At 29.9% G+C, this 25,850-nt stretch overlaps 1 protein-coding gene across 1 annotated transcript in view; it reads right to left on the bottom strand.

Moving 5' to 3' along the window:
- The window catches only part of LOC126742925 (ubiquitin-conjugating enzyme E2 Q2), a 43,679-nt gene extending 21,189 nt beyond the window's left edge, over positions 1–22,490 (bottom strand). The window contains exons 1-6 of the mRNA XM_050449801.1: positions 22,196–22,490; positions 17,060–17,274; positions 14,430–14,551; positions 14,197–14,309; positions 3,036–3,327; positions 2,732–2,959 (exon numbers count right to left, since the gene is read on the bottom strand). Of these exons, the coding sequence (XP_050305758.1) occupies positions 2,732–2,959; positions 3,036–3,327; positions 14,197–14,309; positions 14,430–14,551; positions 17,060–17,274; positions 22,196–22,357 (1,132 nt within the window). The 5' untranslated portion in view covers positions 22,358–22,490. The remainder of the gene's footprint in view (positions 1–2,731; positions 2,960–3,035; positions 3,328–14,196; positions 14,310–14,429; positions 14,552–17,059; positions 17,275–22,195) is intronic.
- Positions 22,491–25,850: the final 3,360 nt, after the last annotated feature.

The following is a 25,850-nucleotide window of genomic DNA, read 5'->3' as shown; positions in this document are numbered from 1 at the left end:
CAGGCCGTAGGAAAATATCCTACCTCCAAACAACAATTTATAATATGAGTAACATGATCCAATATATTAGGGAGACATAAGTGTAACATACGTCGAGTTATGTTATCCACACCAGAGGCATTGGACCTAATATTTTTTATAGTTTAGTCAAAGCCTTATCACGTTCCTTTAAAATAAGTCTTAAGGTGTCTGTCAACCAGGGAGCTGGCTTTTTCATGAATATTAAATAAATAATTAATATTTTGTTCTAAATATTGAACTTTTTTATTTATGTCTTCAAGATAATAAATATTATCCCAGTAAATCTGTGATAAATCGATCCTAAAATATATCTCATTGAAATGTTTAAAATTGCGGATGGTTATAAATTTTTGTTTTTGTCTTTTAACTACTAATTTTAAAGTGCAGAAAGGTATTTGATTGTGATCACTTAAACCTGAAACTACGGTGCCACTTTTATGACAAATATCTTTAGTATTGATAAAAATGGGATCTAAGCATGTTGAAGTAGTATTTGTTATACGAGTTGGTTTATTTATTAATTGTACGTACCCAAAAGAGTTAAGCATAGAATATAATGAATTAGGTTTTAACATATCAATATGTTAACGTGTCTTACTTTGAATGTATGGTTGTGAGATTGATAAAACGAAAAAAAAACATTTCTTGTATTCGGCTGTACGTCAGATTTGACAAAGCCTTATAACAAATTGTTTGCTGGTGGCTGGTGTCTGGTTTTACCTGAACCGAAAAATTGGTAATTTTGCAATTACATTTAATTGAATAATTCAAGATTCGCTTATAAAATTTTTTTGAAACTTTGCACAAGGGTTTGCCAGATTGGTCTCTTCAAAAAGTTTTTATTTAATCTTACATTTTTTCGGTAAAATGTACAAGGAAGAATTTACATAGGATTTCCTATGTTCCGCTCGGCGATGCTCCACCCGGTACATATATATTTTTGTTTATTAAGTATATACCGGGTGACACATGAAAAAGAGAACACTTAATAACTATTTCACTCTTGAAAAAGAAAAGAAAAACAAATGAAATTTGGTATATCGATGGAATTGTTATAAGAGCATCTTTTGACATTTTCAGTGGTTATTCACCACTTCCAGTTTAACTAGAAGTGACACTAACTTTCTTATTTTAAATGGCACACTTGATATATTATTACATATTTCGATAGAAAATAATATCCTGAAAACAATGATACTGATTTTTGCTACTTTTTGTTTTATACTCATAGGAAATTTTTTTTTCTTGAATTTTAAAATAAGGTGCCATTAAAGCATTGAAAGTTTTAATTTTTAATTAAGTAATCACGGAAAAATAGTTTTCGTTGCATAAATATATGACGTTTGACAAAATATGTGTTATGTTAATTGAAAAAAAATAAGCAGGCGTGTCATTACACAGCTTCCTGTTATTAAATAAATCAAAGCCATCTGTGCTATTTTTATTGACTTACTTCGTTAAAAATTAAAACATTCAACGCATTCATTTTTTACACAGGCACCCTATTTTAAAATTTAAAAAAAAAAAATTTCTTTGAGTATAAAACAAAAAGTAGCAAATATAGTATGTATAATTGTTTTCAGAATATTATTTTCTATCGAAATACGTAATAATATACCAATTGTCCCATTTAAAATAAGAAAGTTTGTCAAAGGATGGAAAACAATATAATATGTCAAAAGATGCTCTTTAAACTATTCTATCGATGTAACAAATTTCGTTTGTTTATTCTGAAAAGTAGAGTCAATAAGTGTTCCCTGTTTTCTATGTCACCCGGTATATTTTTGTTTATTAACAAATCGATTAAAGTGGAAGTGTGCCTTAGCAGAAAACAGATTTTTCGAAATCGACATCCATTTATTGTTTTTGCAATACCCAAGGCGTGAATGTACGGAGTGTGTGTACATGGTGCAATGGCTCTAATTCTTAAGTCTAGTGTGTTAGACAAATTTGGATGGTAGATGACCAAAGAAATCTACTTAAATATTTTAGAGACAGTCATGCTACCTTATGCAGAAGATAATATGCCTTTCAGATGCGTTTACCAGCAAGACAACGCTCCAAAACACACTGCAAAGATCGTAAAGAAGTGGTTTAGCAGTAAAAATGTTACACTTTTAAATTGGCCATCTCAATCGCCCGATTTAAACTCGATTGAGAACCTTTAAAGAGAGCTAAAAAATAGAGTGGCGGGCAGGAAAACTTCAAACAAAAAGGTTTTATGGGAAGAAATGAAAAAAGCTTGGTACTGTATCACCATAGAAGAATCACCGAAAGTTAATTGGCTCTATGCATCGAAGATGTGCTGCCGTTTTGAAAAACAAAGGTGATGCTACGAAATACTAAGGATTATCTTATAAAATGTTTAGTTGTTTTTTGTAGAAAAAATATTTTTTAGAATACTCTTTTTTTTGTCCACTTATATTATTAGATTAAAATATTTTTAATTTGTTACACTGATAAAAATATTCCGAATTTTATTGTTTTATTTTTGTTAAATACCTTTGACGCTTTACACAACTTAACTATTAAGTAAATAAAATAATGAGTTTTTAAATTATGCATAAACTTTACTCTTATTTTTTTGATAGGATATTAAATTCTGTTAGGAAGTGAATAGCGAACACACATATTTTTTAATAAAAAGTTTTTCTCGTTTGAGATTTTATAATTAAATTTGAACCATAAAATACATGAAAGTTTAACTTACCATTCTTTTCGTGAATTTGTACAAGACTTTTAAAGCTCTGTTGTGCCCTGGCAAGACTATACTGGCCCTGCGAGCACACTTTAGGCGGACCGAACTGAATTCGAGCTTTTCCTTTCACTAATGTTGCAGAGATTTGCATTATGACGGCCTCCACTGTATAGGCACTAGACCATCCTTGTTTCGTCAATAGTTCCATACAAATTGCACCCCCGACTAACACATATCCACCTGAAAGATTATGAATTAGTCTCAATGAAATATGTACAAAATTATATAAAATAATAAGAAATAAAAAAACTCTTACCAGATATGATCGGGTGTACAACTCTGACAAAGGGTGGCTCAAAGGGATACGTATCTTTAAATAACATATTCAACAGTATGCAGTCTTTTCCCTCCTTTTCTTTGAGCATCTGTAGGTCGTGTGACAAAGAACTGTCGGGATCCACGGCCATTAGCCTTACGTTCCACTCGTAGAGGGAATCGTTGACCAGCTCAATTTGATACATTTTGTTTTTGAATGAGTCTGAACGGTATATATCGCGCAACTCTTTCATTAGCCTATCTGTTGCTTGCACGGATCCTGACACAGATCCCTAAAAAGATACATGCCCACGTAAATATTTTGTTGCCTTTATTTTAAGCTCCAAAAAATGTATTTCTTCAAGAGAAAATAGAATAGTGAATAATAAAGTTTTATGTGGAGGCTATTTTTCGTTACACACCTTAAGCGAAGTTCAGACCATTTTCTATTAGATAAAAGTGCTTAAACGACATGTGAGAAACCTGTAAGTACTTTTTGCTGCCACAACTAATTAAAATGTTCTTAAATTCATTATGCTGTATTTCAGGGATGTATAGAGTAATAAAATCGTCATCTACATGCGTACTAAAGTAAACTTTATGACTTAACTATTAAACTTAATGATCGTTTTTAACTTAAGTCATAACTTAACTTGTAGTGCTCAAATGGGCTTGAGTTTATATTAGATTTCTTTATTTCAGTTCTACAGCTTTCTTTTAAAAAATGACTAAAATCCATCATTATAAGCTTTTTTATACAAGTTTTTGGAAATCATGACAAAGAAGAAAGGCATTGTCTGGTAAATCGAGTCATAATTGTATTTCTCGTGATCAGATCGGCTTTATTTTTGTCCTAAAAGTTCTTTTGTAGTATTCTTTAGCTTACATTGAAAAAATTAATCAAATTTATTAGTTAGAATTTTTATAGATTTAAAGATATTGACTAAGGTATCTTTTTCTTAGAGTGATATTTGTACTAAATAAAAATTGAGTAATCCTAAAAAAGTCTTTTTACGGACTTACAAAAAAAACTATTGTGTGTTATCCAAATGGTGATAAAAATTCTAACTAATAATAATAAAAATTCTAACTAATAATAATTTGATTAATTTTTTCAATGTAAGCTAAGGAACACTAGAAAAGAACTTTTAGGATAAAAATAAAGCCGATCTGATCACGAGAAATAGAATTATGACTCGATTTACCAGACAATGCCTTTCTTCTTTGTCATGATTTCCAAAAACTTGTATAAAAAAAGCTTATAATGATGGATTTTAGTGATTTTTTAAAAGAAGCTGTAGAACTGAAATAAAGAAATCTACACACATCTAGACACAAACATCTTGCCGACTTTTCGGCCTATATTCGGCCATACTCAGGGTGCTACTGATAATGGATAGATTTATGTACAAAGATATTCTGGAAAATGAAATGGTTCCATATGCAGACGAGAAAATGCCCCTTAGGCACATTTTTCAGCAGGACAATGATCCAAAGCATTTTTCTAAATATGTAAAGGCTTGGTTTAAACAGCAATATGTTCAAGTAATGGACTGGCCAAATCAATCACCAGATTTAAACCCCATCGAGAACCTATGGGAAATTTTGGATAGGAAAATAAGGGGGAAAACTTACAAAAATAAGGACGAATTGTTCAATGCATTACACGAAGCTTGGATTAATATGGACCCAGTAATAATTTCTAGGTTACTGCAATCTATGTGTCACCGTTGTGAGGAAGTTATCAAAAATGATGGATATTTTACAAAATACTAAAATTGTAATTGTATTTCAGTTTTTACTAAAAGAAAAACATCAATTCTTAAAAAGTTGCTCTACTTTTTTCCGCCCCAGAATTAATTTTTGTACATAAAAAATATAAACAAAGAATATTAAGTTAAGTTGTTGATAGATTTATAATGCTTAGATCTTATTGGTATTATATTTCCAATATGATTGTATTTTCTTACTAAATAAAATAGATGTGTTTAAAATAAAGAAGTTGCTCTACTTTCTGCCACTACTGTATATACAAGGTGAGACTTGAGGGACGCACCAAACTTCAGGTGAGTATTGGACGAGTGAAAATAATATTTAAAAAAAACCCATATGACCCCACAATTAGAAACAAAACTCCTTATATTAGCATCGTTTTAATTATAGCGTTGTTTTAATAAATTAAAAAAAATGTAAACTCGCCGATAAACGCGTCAATCTCGCTGACGCTAAAACATATCAGAACGACAAAACGGACCAAACAATCGGTACCTAAAGCATTTATGATAAGAAACGGTAATCTATTTTAAACATTTTAATTACGCTATTATTTAAAAACAAATGAGAATCAGTATATATATGTATTAATTTCAGTTCATTTCAATATGATTTCATAAATTTCAGTTAAATATTTTGCTTGCTATCAGATAAAGCAATAATATAAATATAGCTGGTCAAAGGTAGATAGACAAAAACAATTTTGGAATTATTTTTTTGTCTAGATATTTATAAAATAAAATTAGTATAGTATTGCTTCTCTTTAACTCAAGGTGCAACATGCCACGCGGAATAAGATTCTCTCTTGATTTAAGACAACGCATTATTAATGCATATCGCGCGGGTGATCGTCAAATTGATAGTGCTCGTAAATTTGATGTTAAAAGAAAAGCTGTTTGGGCAATTATCAAAAGATATGAAAGGAGAAGATCATTAGAGCCAAAAAATAAATCTGGTCGACCAAAAAAAATGGACATTACAGCTATACCCAAATTAAAACAAATTAGCCAGAATAACCCTTTCACGACTTCTCGTCAAATTCAGATAGAATTACAGGCTCTAGGGATTTGTAATATGTAAGACGAAGGTTGGTAGAAGAGAATCTATTTGCACGTAGGCCAGCAAAAAAACCATTGCTTTCAAAAAAGAATCGCTTAGCCCGATTGGAATTTGCCTGTCAGCATATACACTGGACGAAGCATGAATGGAAACGTGTTTGCTGGAGCGACGAATCGAAGTTTAAGTTCTTTAATTCCGATGGAATTCAATATGTTAGACGTCCTTCTGGCCAGCGTTTGAATCCCAAGTACACAAAACCCACAGTTAAGCATGGAGGTGGATCAGTGATGGTTTCAACCCCAAACTTCTCAGTTTATGGAATGGGCCCGATACATCGCATAGAGGGCATAATGGACAGGTTTATGTACAGGGATATTCTCAGAGACGTTATGTTGCCCGATGTCGAAGACAATTTACCATTGAGATTCCAATTCCAGCAAGATAATGACCTGAAGCATTCCTTCAAAATTATGAAGCAATTTTTCGAAGAAGAAAAAATACCAGTTTTAAAACGGCCATCCCAGTCCCCGATCTTAATCCCATTGAAAATTTATGGGAAAATTGTAGATCGTGATATTAGGGATACAAACTAGGTTTTAAACTCATAGACAATCTTATTGAATCAATGCCATGTAGATGTCAGGCTGTAATAGAAAATAATGGGAAGAAACAAAATACTAATATTGTAGATGGTTTAGCTTGTAATTTAAAAAAAACACTTCAATAAAAAAAAAGAGTATTGGTTATTTTTTAAATTTGTCTATCTACTTTTGTCCAGTCTATATTTAGTTATTTCTTATTATTTACCAAATTAGGTGATTGTTTCTAAAGAATGTGTTATTATTTTTATACATGTTTATGTTGCCCATAATATACTTAAATATCTTTATTATAGAATTTTTAATTCCTTTGATTTTTTTAAAAAACCATTTGTCTATCTACTTTTGGCCATTACTGTATACATATATATATATATATATATATTAACTTTATAAAATAGTTTAACTTATATAAAAAGTACAAAACTTTTGCCTATGAACATTATAAGGACAGACATAAAAAAGTAGTGAACCACAAAAAAATGCTTATTATATACAATAGTCTTTTTAGTTCTTAAACAACTAATGATTAATTTATAATAAATATATGTTACTGTCTTTAAACTTGGTTGTCGGGCGATACGGAGATTCCTTAGATAGCGCAACATATTATGTTGTGTATGTAATCTAATTCTTTGATATTCCCGGTATACAAAAAAGATCATCCGTATTTTATTTATTTATTGTGTCATCAATGAAACGAAAAAATCAAAACAACTATAATATATTGCGATATCTAAGGAACCTCCGTAGTATCGATCGACAACAAAGTTTAAAGGCAGTAAAATGTTCATTATAATTAAAACATAAATGGATATAAGATATTTATTTAAAAGATTAAAAAAATTAAAAAAGGCATATCATATATATGTGATATGTTTATGAGCAAAAGATTTTGACTTATAAACATATATATATTGAATATATATATACTCAATATATATATAATAAAACATATAATATATATATATATATATATAATCAAATCCTTTATACATTTCAGAAATCTAACCATCATTTAGGAGTCTGGAACTACTTGAGGTTATTAAAAACTAGGTGGCCATCAAAATCAAACCTTTCATTAACGCAGGACAGATCTGGGCTTTTAAAAGCTTTACTAATCTCCATTGTCTCCAACAAGTCTAGTTTTTTACTTTTGTTGCATTGATGCAGTATTTTTATATTTTGGCTGTCAGGAAAATCATGTTTGGAGTCGAGAAGGTGATTAGCAAAAGCTGATCTGGTCACTGTGATTTCGGTATTTTTAAATTTATTGTATTGGGCCTTGTGTTCACTAATCCTAGTAGAAATCTTCCTACCAGACTGGCCGACGTACACTGCAGGGCACTCTTTACACCTAATCTCATAAACTCCTGGAGAAGATAGCGGGGGTAGTTTATCTTTAGTTTTAATTAGATGTCTATTTAAGGTATTATTGGTTTTAAAAGCTGGGGTTATGCCAAAGGCAGAAAAAAAGCGGGATAATTGTGACGAAATTGGTCCAAAATAAGTAAACGACCTAAAAGTTTTGATATTGTTTGTTTGTTGTCTGATAAAATTAAATGATAATTTATACTTGTTCACATACTGAAAATACATTTTATATATAGGTTTAAGAGGGAAGAAGTTACTGACTGCTAGTTGTTTAATGGCAAGGAATTCTTTTTTAAAAGCTTCACGAGAAAGTGGGATGTTAAAAAGTCTATAAAATAAAGAATGGAAAGCAGCAAATTTATGTAAGGACGGTGATGTTGAATTATATTGTATAATATTATCTGTTGTTGCTTGTTTACGAAATATTTCAAAGGATATCTTATTTCTTTCCCTCTTAAGTAATAAATCTAAGAATGGTAAGGTGTTGTTCTGTTCCCGTTCAATTGTGAACTCAATTTTAGAGTGAAGAGAGTTGACATAATTATGGAAATTTGTAAGCTCTACCTCACTTCCATTCCAAATCAAACATATATCATCCACATACCGTTTATAAAAGATGATGCCCATTGCTAGACCTTCTTTTTGTTTGAAAAAACGGTTGTTAAATTGGAAAAAATTTTGATCTAACACAGTAGAAAGAAGCAAAAGTAGATTTTCCACCAAAAGTGAATCAAGTTTCCCCCTGAGAAGATCTTTGACTAAGACCAGACAATCAGCGGGTGGAATGCTTGGAAATAAGTTTTTCACGTCTAGCGATATAAGCTGGGCTGTATCTGGAACGTGAACATTCTGAATGCTTTTGGCAAAATTCACTGAATTTGTTACAGAATATGGTGCTTTGAAGTTTGAGACATTTCTAAGAACGTTGTTAAGCCAAGATGATAACTGGTAACAAGGGGAGTCAACAAAGGAAACCACAGGTCTAATTGGCATGCTAGTTTTATGGACTTTTGGCAACCCATATAATAGAGGTGTTTTAGGGTTCATGGGATATAGTTTTTGTTTTGTGGAATTAAAATATTCTAAGGTTACCAAGGTCATGTCTAAGACTTTTTTTAATTTATTAAAGAATGGACCTGTCGGCTCTCTGTCGACCTTTTCAAAGTCTTCTGTGTTTAGAAAATCCATTACTTTATTTATGTAATCGTCTCTTTTTAAGGCAAGTAAGCATGATCCCTTATCGGCTTTTGTGAAAACTATATCGTTGTCCCTCATTTTCTTTTTTATAGATCTTAATATTTTGTTGTTGTTTTGATTTATTCTCTGTTTATTGTTAAGGAAACAATTTTGATTTAAAAAGGAAATTATTCTTGCTCTTAAAATGTTCTTATTTGATATATCCGTTGACTGTAGAGCATTTTCAGCCTCTACAGCCAATGTTTCCCTAACACATCGGTCGGTTCTGGTAGGAAGATTAAATTTTAAATTGTTGTTAAGAAATTTTAATTCGACTTCAGAAAAAGAAACATCACTAAGGTTCATAAATCTATCGTGAAAAACATGACTAAAATTTCTTTTGCGATATTCGTGGAAATCATTGAGTCTAAGTGAAGTTATATATTTGTTTTTAAGGTTACTAAGTGTTCTGTTCTTGTAGTCATCTCAATTTCACTTTATTGATTAGTTTAATACTTAGTTTGATTTAGTTTAGTTCTATAAGTTATATTCTTAAGTGCATTCAAAGTATCGCTTCTTGCTGCTAATATTTTTTTGTTTTAGATAATGAATGTCGAGATTTGCCTTGTTTCCTCGCCTCTCCCTATAATATTTCCTTACTTGCTATTCTTTACTTTTACTACAAACCTGGTACATACCCAAATAATACGTCACACGCAAGTACCGAAAAGACTAACGCGGGGAATCGAGGTGAAAACACTCGGTACTAGATCGTCTTACTGTTAATAACCATTTTACGACCAGTATTCGCGCGGCCTTCCGCAAAAACCTCTTGTGTTATCCTGATCCTGACTGACCCCTAGGTAAGTCTTTTTACTGTTAATTTAATTCAATCACTTTTATATTTTCGTACTAAGTCAGCAGGCTGTGGTGTAAAACCGTCCAAAGGTATATGAACCATCGCAACCTATAAATTTTACAGTCTATAGGGCCTCAATTGATTAGAACCCTTTTCTAATCAATGGCACCCTTCTAAACACTAAGTTTCTTGTGTAATCTATTAAAAGTAGTAGAGCCGAAATATGTTACTTCATCTCTGAATTTACAATCCAAATAAATAAATTCCGCATAATGTAATACGTTGTTAAGTTTGAAAAATAAAAACTTTAATTTTACATTGACGTTGTTTAAGTTCCTGTAGTGGTCTTTGATTTCTTCTTTCAACCATGATTTTCTAGCCAGGTCTAAGGCTTTTCTACCTGCATGAGTCCTTATTTTGCATTGCAAAGAAACGAAATTTGGCGTAAGGTGAAAAAGCAAGCATTGTTGAATAAACCATATCTTCAGTAGGTAATTCTTCCTTGAGATAAGGTTTTTCTGGTAGAGGCGGATGAGTGAAGCTTGATTAGCATTATTTAACTCGAAAAACTCATCCATTATCCCAAAGATGCTGGTCATACACTTTTATAAAAGGTAAAAAACACGAAATCTACAGCATCAAAAATACATTTAATAAAATAACGAAGGTTACATGTTTCGCTCGACTAGAGCATCATCAGACCTAAACAATAATTAAAATTATGTAACCCGAAAAAAGGAGAATTCAACAAAAACTTACCATAACATACACAAAACACCTAATATTTAAGTAAACAAAGATTACAATAAAGTGGCACTATCTATGTACAAAGAACTCAACTAAACAATCAAATCCTTTATACATTTCAGAAATCTAACCATCATTTAGGAGTCTGGAACTACTTGAGGTTATTAAAGCCCTTCTTAAGCCCTTTTTAAAAGCCCAGATCTGTCCTGCGTTAATGAAAGGTTTGATTTTGATGGCCACCTAGTTTTTAATAACCTCAAGTAGTTCCAGACTCCTAAATGATGGTTAGATTTCTGAAATGTATAAAGGATTTGATTGTTTAGTTGAGTTCTTTGTACATAGATAGTGCCACTTTATTGTAATCTTTGTTTACTTAAATATTAGGTGTTTTGTGTATGTTACGGTAAGTTTTTGTTGAATTCTCCTTTTTTCGGGTTACATAATTTTAATTATTGTTTAGGTCTGATGATGCTCTAGTCGAGCGAAACATGTAACCTTCGTTATTTTATTAAATGTATTTGTGATGCTGTAGATTTCGTGTTTTTTACCTTTTATAAAAGTGTATGACCAGCATCTTTGGGATAATGGATGAGTTTTTCGAGTTAGACAAGTCCATAAGTCTCTCACAAAATTCTAAACGCCTATCTGGGTCATCTTCATTTAGTTCATGAACCAATTGAACTTTGTAAGGGTGCCATTTATTTATACCTAAATACTTAACGACGGATGTCTGGGATATCTGATTTTCTAACGCAATATTGCGAGTCGTTTTATGGCAATCTTCTTCAACTGCCAGAAAAACATTTAGTTGCTTCTCTTCTGATATACTTGACCGACCTTTCGTATAATTATCCCTGACATGACCCAAATCCCGATATTTCTGTTCTATTTTACTGACAGTACTTTGAGATATACGTGGCCTATCAGGATACTTGGCATGATAAATTTCACAGACTTCCATCTGAGTGCGCATCCTGTTTCCATAGCCAATCATCATCAAAATCTCTATTCGCTCTCGCTCACTAAGACGTACCATTTTTTGAAATTTTAATTTTATCTTTTGATAAACTTAACACAAGCAAAACTTTGCTTAGGCATCTAAATCAAACTAAATTCACTCAAAATTATTTGATGTCAACAAATTGTGACAAGTTAACAATCAAAAACACCAACCACAAATGTAAATAACCAAACAATAACTGATAGGTTGCTTGATATAAATAACTCTTCCAAAAATAGCCTTTTATTGTGTTCAATCGTCAACGGTCGAGTTTAGGTATAGGACATGGTACATGAAATGTACTTAGAATTTGATGTAGAACCTAAATCTAAAATAAAAAATAGGTGTTTACATTTAAAAAAATTACGTTGATGACCGTAACTTATTTTTGGGCCACCCTGTATACATAAAATTATAGTAAGAAAACCCGCAGTTAAAAATAAGAATCGACATGTCCGAGCGTTTTTTTTTTGAACATACCCCTGAATTTTAAATGAATTTATTCCAACCTTTACGTTCGCACTGTATATATATATCTATAGAGTATATATATATAGAGTATATATAGAGTGGGATGAAGAAGATCTAATATCTCTTGCTAGTTTAGCGAATCGCTTAAAAATAGGTATTTTTCATCAAGAGCTGGGTAAAATCATAGATCTATCAAAAAAAATTGAAATAAGTTTAGCTGATGAGGAAATACAACAGTGGGCTGTAGGAAAAGAAAAAACATGCTCCTTCTTTCTTACCCAACGGTTCTCAAAAAACTTATTTAAATAATCCCGAACTGCTAGGCTAAGATTAGGTCGTGCTGCATCATGCATAAACTACATAATACCAAGTATATTGTTAATGCCACATCATCTAAAAGTTCTGGAAATATTCCAAATTGAATTTTCCCGTTAGCATTCTCGATAAGACAAACGGTCCAATTAAATGCTGGACGACGATTGCGTCCCAAATCTTGATCAATTTAAACTGATATTCGTGATGAGACATCGCAGACATTTAGATTTTTATAATACCATATTTTGAAAATGCAGCTTTATCATTTGTATTATTTTCAGGTCTATCCTAAATCTGATCTAAGAATTGCATTTATCGTAGAAAATCTTCAGAAAGAATCTGCATGCACTTTTTCTAAATGGCAAGCTTGTTTTTTAAAATTCGAAGAACCGTAGATTTCGCGCAATTTTGCACCGCATTTATTTCCCGATCAAACAAATATTATTTCTACCACTTTGCCTCAAACGAAGATAAACTCTTTCAAACGTTTTCCTATTAAGAATTCTGCAATTCGGAATTTGTTTCTCGTAAAGGCATTATCTGATGCAGTATATACATTAAACGGATATCTGCATATTCACAAAATGCAAATTCCATGATGGCAGTCTATAGCTGGCTATCTAAGAATTGACTAAAAATATTTATGACAGATAATAAGTATTGTCAGATCTGTTTTAAAAAAGTATAGAAGCAAATACCAAATCATCATAATGACAACAAAAAACAATTAGAAACAGAGATAAAATAATAAACATTTTTTTTACAATTTGCCTTTATAAACTATGATTCTAACCGGCGGCGGCAAATATTATCCGGCGTAGGGCGAATAACGGTTTATTTCAAAAATGCTAAAAATAGATCAAAAGAAAACCTTCGCCATGCAACTATCATATAGGCAGTGGTAAGGCCAGTGTACGACAACTTTTCAGAACTAGGTTCCTTTTCGTATATTTTCAATTCTCACCTCTCCATTAGACGCATGAAATACAGTTTTATCGGTATATTAGACTGTTTTAACTGAATTAATCGTAATGACTGCGAAAGCATTCACATATTTTATAAAAAGGATTGACCATAAGTTCTCTGGAAATTTTTCAAATCAATAACAACTTGGTATCGACCCATTATACCATAAGGACTCAATTTGTTCAGTATAGAGTGACAGACATAATCAAAGGCCATCAAGAGGTCGCAAAAAGCCGCTTTCCCCTCTCAAAAACCATATAAGATTAGAGAGAGAAGTATTCCTTTTTCTACCCAAAAATTGTTAGTCAGTTTAAGATTCATTTATGACTGTAAGATATCTATGAACTTTTTTAAATGCTTTTAGAGAATTTTTGCTAGAGAACATATTTTAACCTTTTGAGGAGTTTTTGTAGGATAATTTCATGTTTGATAATTAAATTTATGTAAAAGGAGTATGACTGTATTGTTTCGATTATTGTAAATTCTAATTGCTATTGATATTGTTATATTTAATTTTATTTGTGTAACGACGTTTTATGATTGCATATTTTTAACGTTTCACTTTTCTGTTGACACTATTTGCTTATTTCTCTCTATTAACTAACACTATTATTTTTGATTTAGAATGCGTTTTATAGTTTTATTTTCTATTTCTTATTTATTTTTTTAAATTTGTAATCTTCTCAGTAACATAAATGGTGGTTTGGACAATAAGGTACTTTCAAACAAGCAAACAAAACAAACAAATATTTTGGTCAAATTCGTAATTTTTAAATAGAAAAAAAGGCTGATAAGTCTTAGATATTTAGAAAACCGATCTTACTTTTAAGTAATCTTGTCTTTGATTTTGCCTAAGCCTTTCCAGTGTTGCTAGATGCTCAACGCCCATTTCATCAGCTTTTTGTCGACTACTAGATCCATCTTCCATATCCATACCTATAACAGTTTCAACAAAAAAAAATTATTGTAAAAGTACAAATATTTAATTCAGCGATTGATAAATTGAAACGATAAGCGTCAAAATACGAAAATATAATATAAAATATAGCTTTTTACCTAAATCCTCATCATCTTCATCATCACTGTCTTCATCTACACTTACTCCATCTGAGTCTTGTGCATCTGCATCACTATCCAATCCTTCATCTTCCATTGGCTCAATTCCACTACTACTGATTCTAAAAAAACATGATTTAAATATAGTTTGTACAAGTATATTTTTCATTTAAAAAACGTCTTTCATTTAAAATTGGGGTTTCAATGAAGTATTTATTTAAAAAGGCTTGAAAATTTTAAGAAACAAAAAAAATTATAAAAATAAAAAATAACTTAATAAAACAAATGTTTTGAATAAGATAATAATAATATAATGTGTATTAGAAACAAACTACAATAAATCACAGAATATAAAACTAATAGGCAGGTAGTATTTAGGTAAATACAGAACTCCAAGGTGACACAGGAAAAAGAGACCACTTAATACCTTTTTTATTTTTTAGTTTAAACAAATGAAAACAAACAAATTATAAGAGCATTTTTTGACGTATTCAGTTGTTTTCCGTCACTTCCGGAATTGCACAAAATCAACTTTTAAAATGGTGTGTTTTTAAATGAATAGGCGTTAAAAGTTTTAATTTTTAATCAAGTAAAAACGAAAAATTAGTTTCTGTGTTTTATTAGTTAAATCTGTTACACCCCTATTCAAAATAACTAACCCAGTATTTTGGACATTTACTTTTTAAATAGCAGATTATTGAAAATTACTTTTGAAATGCAGTTTTTTCTTCAAATTATTATTTTTTAAATCAGCTATTAAATACAAAAATTTAAGTCATATAAATAGCAACCTTTGAAGCTCGAAAGGAATTAATAATTAAGCATGTAGATAGATATCACAGTAGAAGTTATTTTCATTCTTATTTATATAATATATTTATATAATCTATTTTCATTCGCAATTAATAAATAGAATATAAAACTTTTTGAAAAAATTAAAATTTGTTAATACACAAGTAATTGACCAAGGAGAAGCAGCTTTTCAAAACTTTTTAATGTTAAATTATTTATTTTTAGTTTATTTATGTAATGCTTGATTAAGTATGAAATTGACTTCTTTAACAATTGTTTATTGTGCCCCAAAAGGGTAAGCAAATTTTTTTCTCTAATATTTAGATTATGCTTTTCACTTCAGAATCTAATTCTTCTATGTAAGTAAGGTAAAAGTGATATAATAAATTTTATTTTTCAAATGCCCCTAGAGAAAGTAGTCTAGGTGTGTAAAGTCAGCTCTTCTTGCTGGATATTCAATTTCACCTCTTTTGCCTATCCAATATTCAAGGTAGTCATTTTCAAGTAAATCCTGATTAAATAGGTTTATTATTTAAAAACCTTTTTTGTGTTGTTTCTTATTTTATGGGTTAGCGTTTGCATGTTTTATTTATTATAAATATTACATAATAATTTTTTTAAACCATTGTATCTTATCTGTTAAAGTATAGCATATGTTACATGAAGTTGTGTTAACATTTTTCATAAAATCAGGAAATGCATAACAAAATATATAACAAGGTATATCTGATGATGCCCCACAAAGCAAATTTTTAAATAAGTATAGTGATTTTTTTGTAAAGAAATAATTTTTTGGAACATGAATCTAACATTTTTACTTTTTGGTTAATAGCCCAAGATTTTTTCAGAATTTAAAAATTTTACAGCATTATAATTACAGAAAAGAATAACTTATGTTGGGCTAGATTTTGGCAAAGATATTATTTAGATCTGTATTAAAATTTAAGTTAGCTTCAGGGGCATGACTTGAATAACTGAACATGACATGTTTTAATGAAAAATAAATTTGGGTATCATCTGCATAACAATGTTTACTTTAACTTTATTATTTCGTTAATTATGATGTGTAAATTGTATATTGCAATGGACTCAAAATACTACCTTGTGGTATGTCAGAGATAACATTAAGGACATTCCTATATAATAATTCATACAAAAAATTCTATATAATTTAACAACAATAAGAGTCTTATGATTAACCAAATCACATACATTGGTAAAGTCTAAGACAATTAAAATAGTTGCTTGATCTTTATTTAAGGACTCGAATATATCGTTAGTTAACTAACTTTATAGCCAAGACTAATATTCTGGAATTATATTGTTGTTATTTAAATAATAAAGAATTTGTTGCTCCATGATTTTAGAAAGAATTGAAAGAATAAAATTGTTCAATTCTGTGAGATTTTTAAGTCCAGTAATAGGAATCTGCGAAAAAAACTTGTTCAGCATTACACAATAATGTAGAATGCCTTAAAATCAATAAAGCTCTTTGAAAAAAAACTTTTAACTGAGTTTTACCAGCACACACATCAATAAAATAAACACTTAAAAACCTTTTTTTCCAGATCACTATAGACAAATGTAAAAAATTAAATAAAGCAATCCAAAATAATTTAAAAACAATATTTAATTTTATGGCTTGAATAAAAAGAATAAAAAATAAATACACATTACGAGAGACTAATATAAGGTATGACATCAAATAGATCAAATGGTAAATGAGTCTTTTTCATAGAAAGTAAAGTTGGGGTAAGTGTAAAGCTGTGTAAGAATCATTTGCAAATTCCTTCCAAAAAATCTGCTATGGCAAAATTTTTTCAGTAGTAAAAACTAACCTATCTCCTATTTCTTCATTTAAAATTCTTATTCTATCCAAGTCAGGTGGTTCTGATACCCCATGCAGTCTGCACAGCTCCTTTAGAAGTAATATAACTTGATGAAGCACATGGTTGTCTAAGCCTTCTGTGTTGCTTAGAATTTGCACAGCATTTGTTATGCTTGTCTCTTCTGAGTCAGCAAACCATACTGGTGGTACTGCTGGGTATGTTTCCTACAATACAGTTGTAATATGTAATTTTAGTGCATCAAAAAATATATTCATAAAAAAATTAATATTTTGCATAAAAATCCAAGGTTGCATCTTCTGAAAAAACAACTCAATGTGGTTTTCTAGGGTAATGTTAAAATAGGTTATCACAAACCCATGTGATTTAAGTAGTTCAGTAAAAAAAAATAAGATTTTAAATGCTGATAGCAATCTTTCTATAAAGTCTGTATTGTTATGACAAATTCATAATGAGTTACTTATTTTGTTGGTATTATGTCACTTTTATAGTAAAAATCAATTTAGAAAATAATATCTTACAGACTTAAATATTCTAGGTGGTACTAACTTAAACCTTGGTTCAAGTTAGTTATTTTTATTGAAGAAATTAGTTTTTTTTTCTTCCTTTTCAATTTGAATAAAGTTAGGTAGGATATTGAAAAGAAGAAACAACCTCAGAGAGAAAGATAGGTAACCTCACCTGGTATATAAAAAAATCTATTATACCTCAAGTAAACTATTGTATTTAAGATTTATTGAACTTAAATTTTTTTTAAATTAAATTAAATATAACGAAGGGTATTGTTAAAGATATAAGTTCATATTTCTTTTAAATGTGTGAATAAGTCTATTTTCTTATTCTTTTTAATATTTGAGCATGTGAGATAGTATTTTCTAAATTGACTTTTGCTATAAAAGTGGTGTAATACCCAACAAAATAAGTAACTTATTAGGTAAGTAATACTATGTTCACCCCAAAATTTAACTTTAGGTCAAAATCGTGGCCATTATGGACAAGTACAAATCTATTTGCAAATTTCATTTTGCAAAATCTATTTTGCCTCATGTACCATAGTAATGATCGTTTTTTAAAAAGATTCTCTGATTCTCTTCACCATATCATCTGGTGTCGTCTCTGTATGATATATATTGAATTACATCTTATGAAAATTATGCCACTTTCAAAACCATTTTTTGAATCAGTAAATAAAGTACATTTCAATAAATCAGACATTCTTTAATGAGAACCTTCATTTTTATATTCCTACTCAGTGGCTTTATAGTTATTTCAAAGTTTTCTACTTCAATGTCAAATAGTAATAATTTATTTATTCATAAAAAAACTCAAAGCAGTGAGATTGCCATGGTAGCATAGCAGAGCTTAAAATTTGCAAAAGAGGACTTAATCTTACAATAATTTAACATAAAAAATCGTTAGTTTGCTTTCATTTTTAGGTATAGTTTTTTTTTAAATTCAATTCAAAATAGTTCATTTCAGAAATCAAAAATATACTATATCCTTGAATGTACTTCATAAGGTTTAGATTTAAACAAAAACACTGAAGCAAAATTAATAATTTCCCAATAAAAATACTATAGTAATAGATCTACAATAAATGACACAATTGGGAGATTAGGCCCTTATTGAGGTTTGCTGCTGTTTGCAAAAATTAAAAAATGCTACCTTTGAAACAATTTTCACACTTCCACAAAATATAAATTAAGCTATGCTATTTTAAAAGTTATATAATTTTTTTTAATAAATGATGTATAGTTGCCTTACTTTGGGTATACTTGCATTTTTTTCAAAAAAGGGGTCTCTGGATTTGGGAATACGACAATTTGAAAACAATCTAAAGAATTAAATATATTCCCAGCTAATGGTCCGGTAGAAATATTAGAATGTCCATCCAAATATTCAGTTTATAGGTTTTGACCAACATTAAGCCCTGTACAACCAGGCTAAATAAAGTCACTGGTTTTGCTAAATAGCAAAAAAAAAAACAATTCAGATAGGTCTCTGATTTCTCAAACAATGAATGATCACATAAATGAATAACAAAAAGCTGGAAGATGGACCATATCAGACTTGAACTCATTTAATCCAAACATCTGCTCAATAGATTTACCAGACACCTTAATCTACTTAGAATTCCATTTTTTGTTATAGCAAGTAGAACAAACACCACCACCATCTTTTTTTACATTTGGGCACTTCTGTTACATCTAAAGGCTCCAAAGTCTGAAAAACCCAACTCAGAGCTAACTATAATATTGAAACACAACCATGTCCAGATATGGCATAGTCTGAAAACAGTTTGAGATGAAAGTGCTACCTGTAGAAGAGGAAAAATGCGACTTTTGAATGCAGATGAGTATGACTTATTTTTTATCTTCAAGGGTTACAACTTTTTCACAGTTTTAATCTTCCCCAAAGATTCTAACATCATTAGCAAAACACATGTCAAAAGTAAACAGTTTTAGTTAGCGGAAAAACTGTTTTGTGATTTGAGTGTCAAACTAAAGGTTCCAATTATATGATACTACTGTTTACTGATTACTGTTTACTTGCAGCAAATATGGAGGTAACAGAGATTTAAAGGAGTTAAATGTTTGGTGGTTACTTATATAAACCAAAAGAGCTTGGACGACCTGTGATCTGTTTGAGTTATGGCAACTTGATCTTGATAAATATTTTTTATCAAGATCAAGTAGTCGTCTTTTGCTCAGGGTATAATAAATGGCCAGTCTTTGAAATGTAGATGTAAGCCAGACCACAATCGAGAATTGTTTTAGGTCAGTTTTAGAATCAATAACTTTTATGATAAAGAGGATGAAATTCCACTAACTCAATTAAGGAATAACATAATTGATGAACAACAAGTAGTGTGAGCAGTTGAAGAGTCATTTAAAAAATGTATGGAAATGTATAATATATTTGTGTATAAATGGAAGATTTAATTTGATAGGATGATAAATGGATGATTTACCAGTCTTGTTAACAGCCCAGTTCCAACAGACAATTACCAAGTTTATATGAGCACCTTAAAGTAGTTTAGTGGAAATTGGTTTAACTAAATCGCATGTATAAACACCTGTAAACCTCTTTAGTGATTGTAAACTGGTTTTGCTTAAGTTGATTGAAATAAGTGAATGATCCCATTTTTAAAACCCTTTAAAGTACCATGTAAACTCCTGTCAACACTCAACCAAATTATTTCCAGTGCTACCAACACAAATTTTACCAGTGTTAAGGTTAAAAGTGAATTATTGGCCAAATTATTTTGTTTTCATTTGTTAAACCAGTCAACTTATCAATTAATAAACTAACTAGTCAGTTCAACCAATATTTTTTTTTAATTCCTCAGTTGGCAATAGTAAACAGCTGTTTAATATTAAGGTGGACTCCCTTTCTTAATCCTCTTATGTAAAAACTAGCCAAACTGAATTATCTCTAAAGTGGTTTAATTGCCTCTATAAACTGAATAAATGAAATGGTTACAAGTACAACCAACCAGAATAATAACAAAACAGTTGAAAAAAGAATAACAAAAAGTTATAGAAATTTCAGATGAAAGTGATAAAAAAAGGGAAACAACATCAAAAAAAATTTAAGAAGCTTTTGATATTATTGAAACATCTTTTACTCTGAATGAGAACATAAAAGTCAATTTCTTTAATTCTCTTCCCAAATGCAAAATTATTCAATTTGGTCTTTAAGTAAGTTTTTGCATTTCTTTTTCAAATAGAGCTTTTTTAAGGTGATTAGTCCTGATCTCATATTGATATTCTTTAACTCGAACTCTTAGTCAGCCTAAGTAAATTACCAGTCCCTTGAAATTCAAGATCGTCTGCCATTATATGTATATAAATATATATTGTCAATTGTATGAATGGGATTTTCTATGGCTTTGCAGGAAGACTAGAATAAAATCCCAGTAAATGATTGTGAAGATGTAATATTTTCATTGGGGAAAAGATGCCAAGCAGTCATCAAAGCCAAGATGGTGTTTAACTAAGTAATATCAAATCATTTATTTCCATTGACATCATAACAATGTATAGGAATTGTCAATAAAAAACTACAAAGCTAATATAAGTATGAATGTAAATCATTGGAGTAGAAATAAAATATGTTCTTTAATTATTGACTAATAAACCCATGGCTAAAAAAATACAAGTTAATTATTTCAATGATTACTTAAACCATTTATAATTTGTTTCAGGTAACAATATTTTCCTAAACCATTTCTTAGATAAAACTTCTTTGTATCTGATGCTTATATTTGTCGATTACTTACCTACAGCTAATGCTACAAATTGAAGTATTTATATTTTAAAATATTGATTAAGTTATTTAAGCATGGTAAAAAAATTACTTTATTAAATAGGTATTTTATGTGTAATTCAGAAGCTGAAAGTCTAGAAAAAGATTTGCATGTAAATATAAGAATTGAAAACAATGTGTGTACAGTGATAATAATAATTTAAACATATAGTAAAAATATAAGTCTATTGTTAAATATTTGGTAATGTTTTTTCCCTTCCTACTATAATAGATGATATTACAAATTAACTTAATTTTTAAGATATCTCTAAAAAAATATGAATTACCCAATTAACAAGAAATCACATTAACAAGAAGATGTAGAAACCTCAGGTAAAGAACCTTGGATTTCAAAAAATGCAATCCTCAAATGAAAGCCTTTATTTGGGGTCAATGTCTCAAGGACATTCTATTCACTCAACCTAAGTACTTGGAAAAAGATAGGGTGTTTAGGTTCAGGTAAAAATTCACAGAGACCTTGTCACAAAATGGCTATAATATTAGGTGTTTTGCCTGGCTTCTTAACCCTATATTATAAGAAAATATGTAATTTTACAATTCAATTAATTAGAAATTTCTTAAAAGGAGTACATATAACAATGAATCAAGAATATCTAAATGAAACTAAAAACTTTACTTTCTAAATTTTCATAACAGTACTCCTCAGCTGTTTGTTCATTTCTTAGTACATATGTTAAATGTCAAGATGGGGGCATAAAATCCTTTGTTCTAAATTCCTATTTTCATGCATCTTAACTATACCAAAGTAGTAACAAACATTATAGGACTATTAATGATAATAAAACAACGAATACTTACCGTTATATTTGCGTGAATGGTGTATTTTTTGCCAGCTTTCCCTATAAATCTACAACTCAACTCGTCTACACTGGCGGATATAATCTGAAATCGTTCATGGTGTTTTGGAAATATCTGTTCTAAAGTCCGAATTTCTTGTTTTAGGGTATTTAAACAAGCCATATGACTTCACTAACAACAAATTTAGAAATCTGCAACTATAAAAAATTATAGATTGTAAATATTTTTTTTAATCAAAAATTGGACACTGCTGTCGACACTCGACGGGAAACAGCTACACTCCCAACCCAACACTGCCGCCAACATTCAGAACTGAAAAGTTTGTTTTTATTTACCTGCCAGGTTGCCAAACTTATGTCAATATCAGTATAAAAATTATTATTTTTCATGTGCAAATTTTTATTTTACACAAAAATTTGTAAGCTTTTACTTCTAATACTGATGAAAAATTACAAAATAGGTAAATAAATTGTATCGAATTTAAAGTACCCGTACCGCCATCTACTTCAATCAAGAAATCATCTCTATTTACCCTTAAAGGAAAATTATCGCCTATCACCTAGTGGATTCAGTACCCCGAATACATATTTATTTAAACATGCATTTATTTAACAGCTCTTTTTCAACACCTTACATAGATCAATAAAACTGTAATTTTTTAAGAAATAAAATTTAAGTACTACTAACAAAAATTGAAGGTTGGGATGCAGAAATCTTATTAACATAGCCGCATGTTTTTCTGACCCAGAGATAAATACTAAAAATTAACTTCTATATGTTAGGCATGTGGAAAATATAGTGCATATTCTAATCTTAACACTCATTTGAATGTTTAAGTTTTTGGACTTTTTCTAAATAGGCAATAGGTTACCAATATCACAGGGTTTCTCAGTCAAGGATAGGTTAGGAAGAGCTCCCATTCAAAAAAGATATCGGTATTGGTATTAAACTTTAGCTATACATCTCTATTCGGGATCTTATTTCAATTGACTGATCCAACATTTCCGTTATCCAGCGATCCATAAATTTATATTTCCTGACTCTCTCTATAGGTCTTATAGGTGAATTATTTATGATAAGATTACCTTTTATATTTTTTTAAAACAAATAAATAGATGGTTATTATTATTTTCGGAAACTAATTGGATGGAATTAATCTCCCAAGGTACATTATTAAAAAAAAATTAAGACCGTAGACCACAAAAATCGTATAATTCCTTTTACTTATAATTATTTTACAAATATTATTATCGAGGATGAAAAAAACGTTTCGATCATTCTCACGTAAATGATCGAAATGTTTTTTTTTACCTATATCCAACAAACTTAACTAACCATAAACATAAAGCAAAGCAAATCACATATAGAGTAGATGTTGTAAAAATGCATCGGAGTTTCCGATGAACTTTCAGACGATGCATGATGTAGAGAATAGTGCTGATTTTTGCATTAATTTGTAAAAGGGCTTTCATGCTTCTGCTAAGGCTTGATATTGAAGTATTATCGCTACTAGATCGTTTTGCTTTTTAGATTATGTTGCTGCAAATATTTGACAACCTCTTATAATATGCTGGATACACTCCGATCTTTCACATCCGAACTTCCCTGAAACTAAAAATCCTTTAGTTTCAGGGAAAAGCTGCCTCAAGGTAAACCAGTTTCGTACCTGATGACCTTGGTGTCGGTCTAAGTCCATCCTATATTATTAAAAGAATAGACAGCAGCAGTTATGTCATATACATTTATGGCGTTAACAAAGTTTTTGCTATTATAATTTATTTTTAAAAGGCGTCTTATTCTTTGGAAGAACTTGCTTGTTAATTTGATAATTCATTAGTTGGGTCTTTTAATATCTAAATATATTATTATTATTTATGAAAAAAACTATTTTCCAGAGGCCTGAAAACGTTACAATGTAGCAACGAAAGTCGCTAACTGAAGATTGGGTTTTTTAGGTTGCATTCTTCCACAATCTACAATTGCGAAATATGGAAAATTATATATAGAATATTAAGACCATGACAAAATATTAGATTGCCTTAATCATTTATGTATACATTAATTTCTTTTTATCTTGCAGCAGTCAAAAATTACAAGCTTAATAACATATATATTATTATTCGTTACAAGTATAACGTGTTTATTAACATCGTGTTAGTTTCTTATTCAGTTGATGGATGTTCATAGACTCCTAATATAATTAATATAAGAACTAAAAACTCTATACTTAAAATTATCAATGCGTTAACATTATTGGCAGGAATTATATAAAAATGGGTTCGAGTATATTCAAACTATGAAACTAAGCTTATGTTAGAGTCAGCTATATCAGCCTATTAATCGACTTTCCTTATAAAAATCCGATGGTTTTTGATGACTTATAAATAGCGTCGATGATTTTCTTTGATTTTGACAAACGTTCATTTTATACTGTACGAAGCTGGAATTCTCATATCATTTTCCTGGTTTAAAGTGTTTTTTTATCAACTGTAATACTTATACTTATACTTATACTAATACTTATACTTTTGTCACTTGTAATACTTATCTTAAAATTATGAATATTATTGATATGTTATAAAGTTAGGAAAATTTAAACAAAATAAAATGCATTGAAAATAAAGCTCTTGGATTCAAAAATATGTTCAGCTGCAAAATGAGTTACAAATGAGTTATAAGACATAATGGAAAAACTGAATTGGCACAGGCATCAACATAAATTAATGCTCATTACACTATAAACAAACAAATTTATTGGTGCCATGATAAAAGTCTTACACAGGTCAGAAGAAAAAATTTAAAAAAAACGCGGTCAGCAGTGTGGCCCATATCAGAATTCCATAAGAAATCTTTAAGAGGACACACGCGAAATATACAGATGTTACAGCAACTGGCGAAATATGTACAGTTAAACTACAGAGAGAGAAACTCCAGAAATTTTTTTTTATCATATTTAGTCTACATGTCCATTTACTAAACTAAAAGTTTTAAATCTAGTTTCACACCCAAGAATGTTACTGGTTCATTAGGAAAATTCAAATCTATATTACTAGTTAAAAAGTAACGTTTTTAGTTTTTTGATGCATTCACACTTGTGATTAGCAGCAAACCAATCAGCGACGATCGATTGTGTCTCCATCACCCTCACCTGCAACCTGAAAGTAATCAGTGATACTTGCAATTGTGTTTAACAACAACTATAGTTGTATCATTACTTGAGAAGGTTTCGTAGTTTTTGCTGTTTCAGATAATTATGATTAATTAAATTATTAATCAATAATAAATTAACAGAAGTTGCTTGCCAAAAATTCCCAAAAACAAAGGGCTTACCTAAGATGAATGTTTTGATCCCCTGCAACGCATTGCCCACTTTCTTTGGTTTAAGTACAAAAGGACTCGCAGTTGACCGTCAAAAAATCGCTCGTGTCGATTGGAAAAGTATAAATCTTTCCGATATTTACCAGTCGAATTGTACTTTGCGAGTGGTACTTGGTTATTCACATCTTTGCGCATCAGCCACTAGTATTATACGATATAGATTTGTTAAAATTTTGACGTACGATAATTATAGTTGCGAATATATTCAACAAGAGTAATGGCATAAATAATAATTTATTAAATCCCTATATGAAAATGGCCAACCCAAAACATAAAC

Source organism: Anthonomus grandis, chromosome 12 (genome assembly GCF_022605725.1).
Source record: "Anthonomus grandis grandis chromosome 12, icAntGran1.3, whole genome shotgun sequence".
Classification (NCBI taxonomy): domain Eukaryota; kingdom Metazoa; phylum Arthropoda; class Insecta; order Coleoptera; family Curculionidae; genus Anthonomus; species Anthonomus grandis.
Note: the sequence above shows the minus strand (reverse complement) of the source record. Positions and strands in the feature narration are given on the sequence as shown.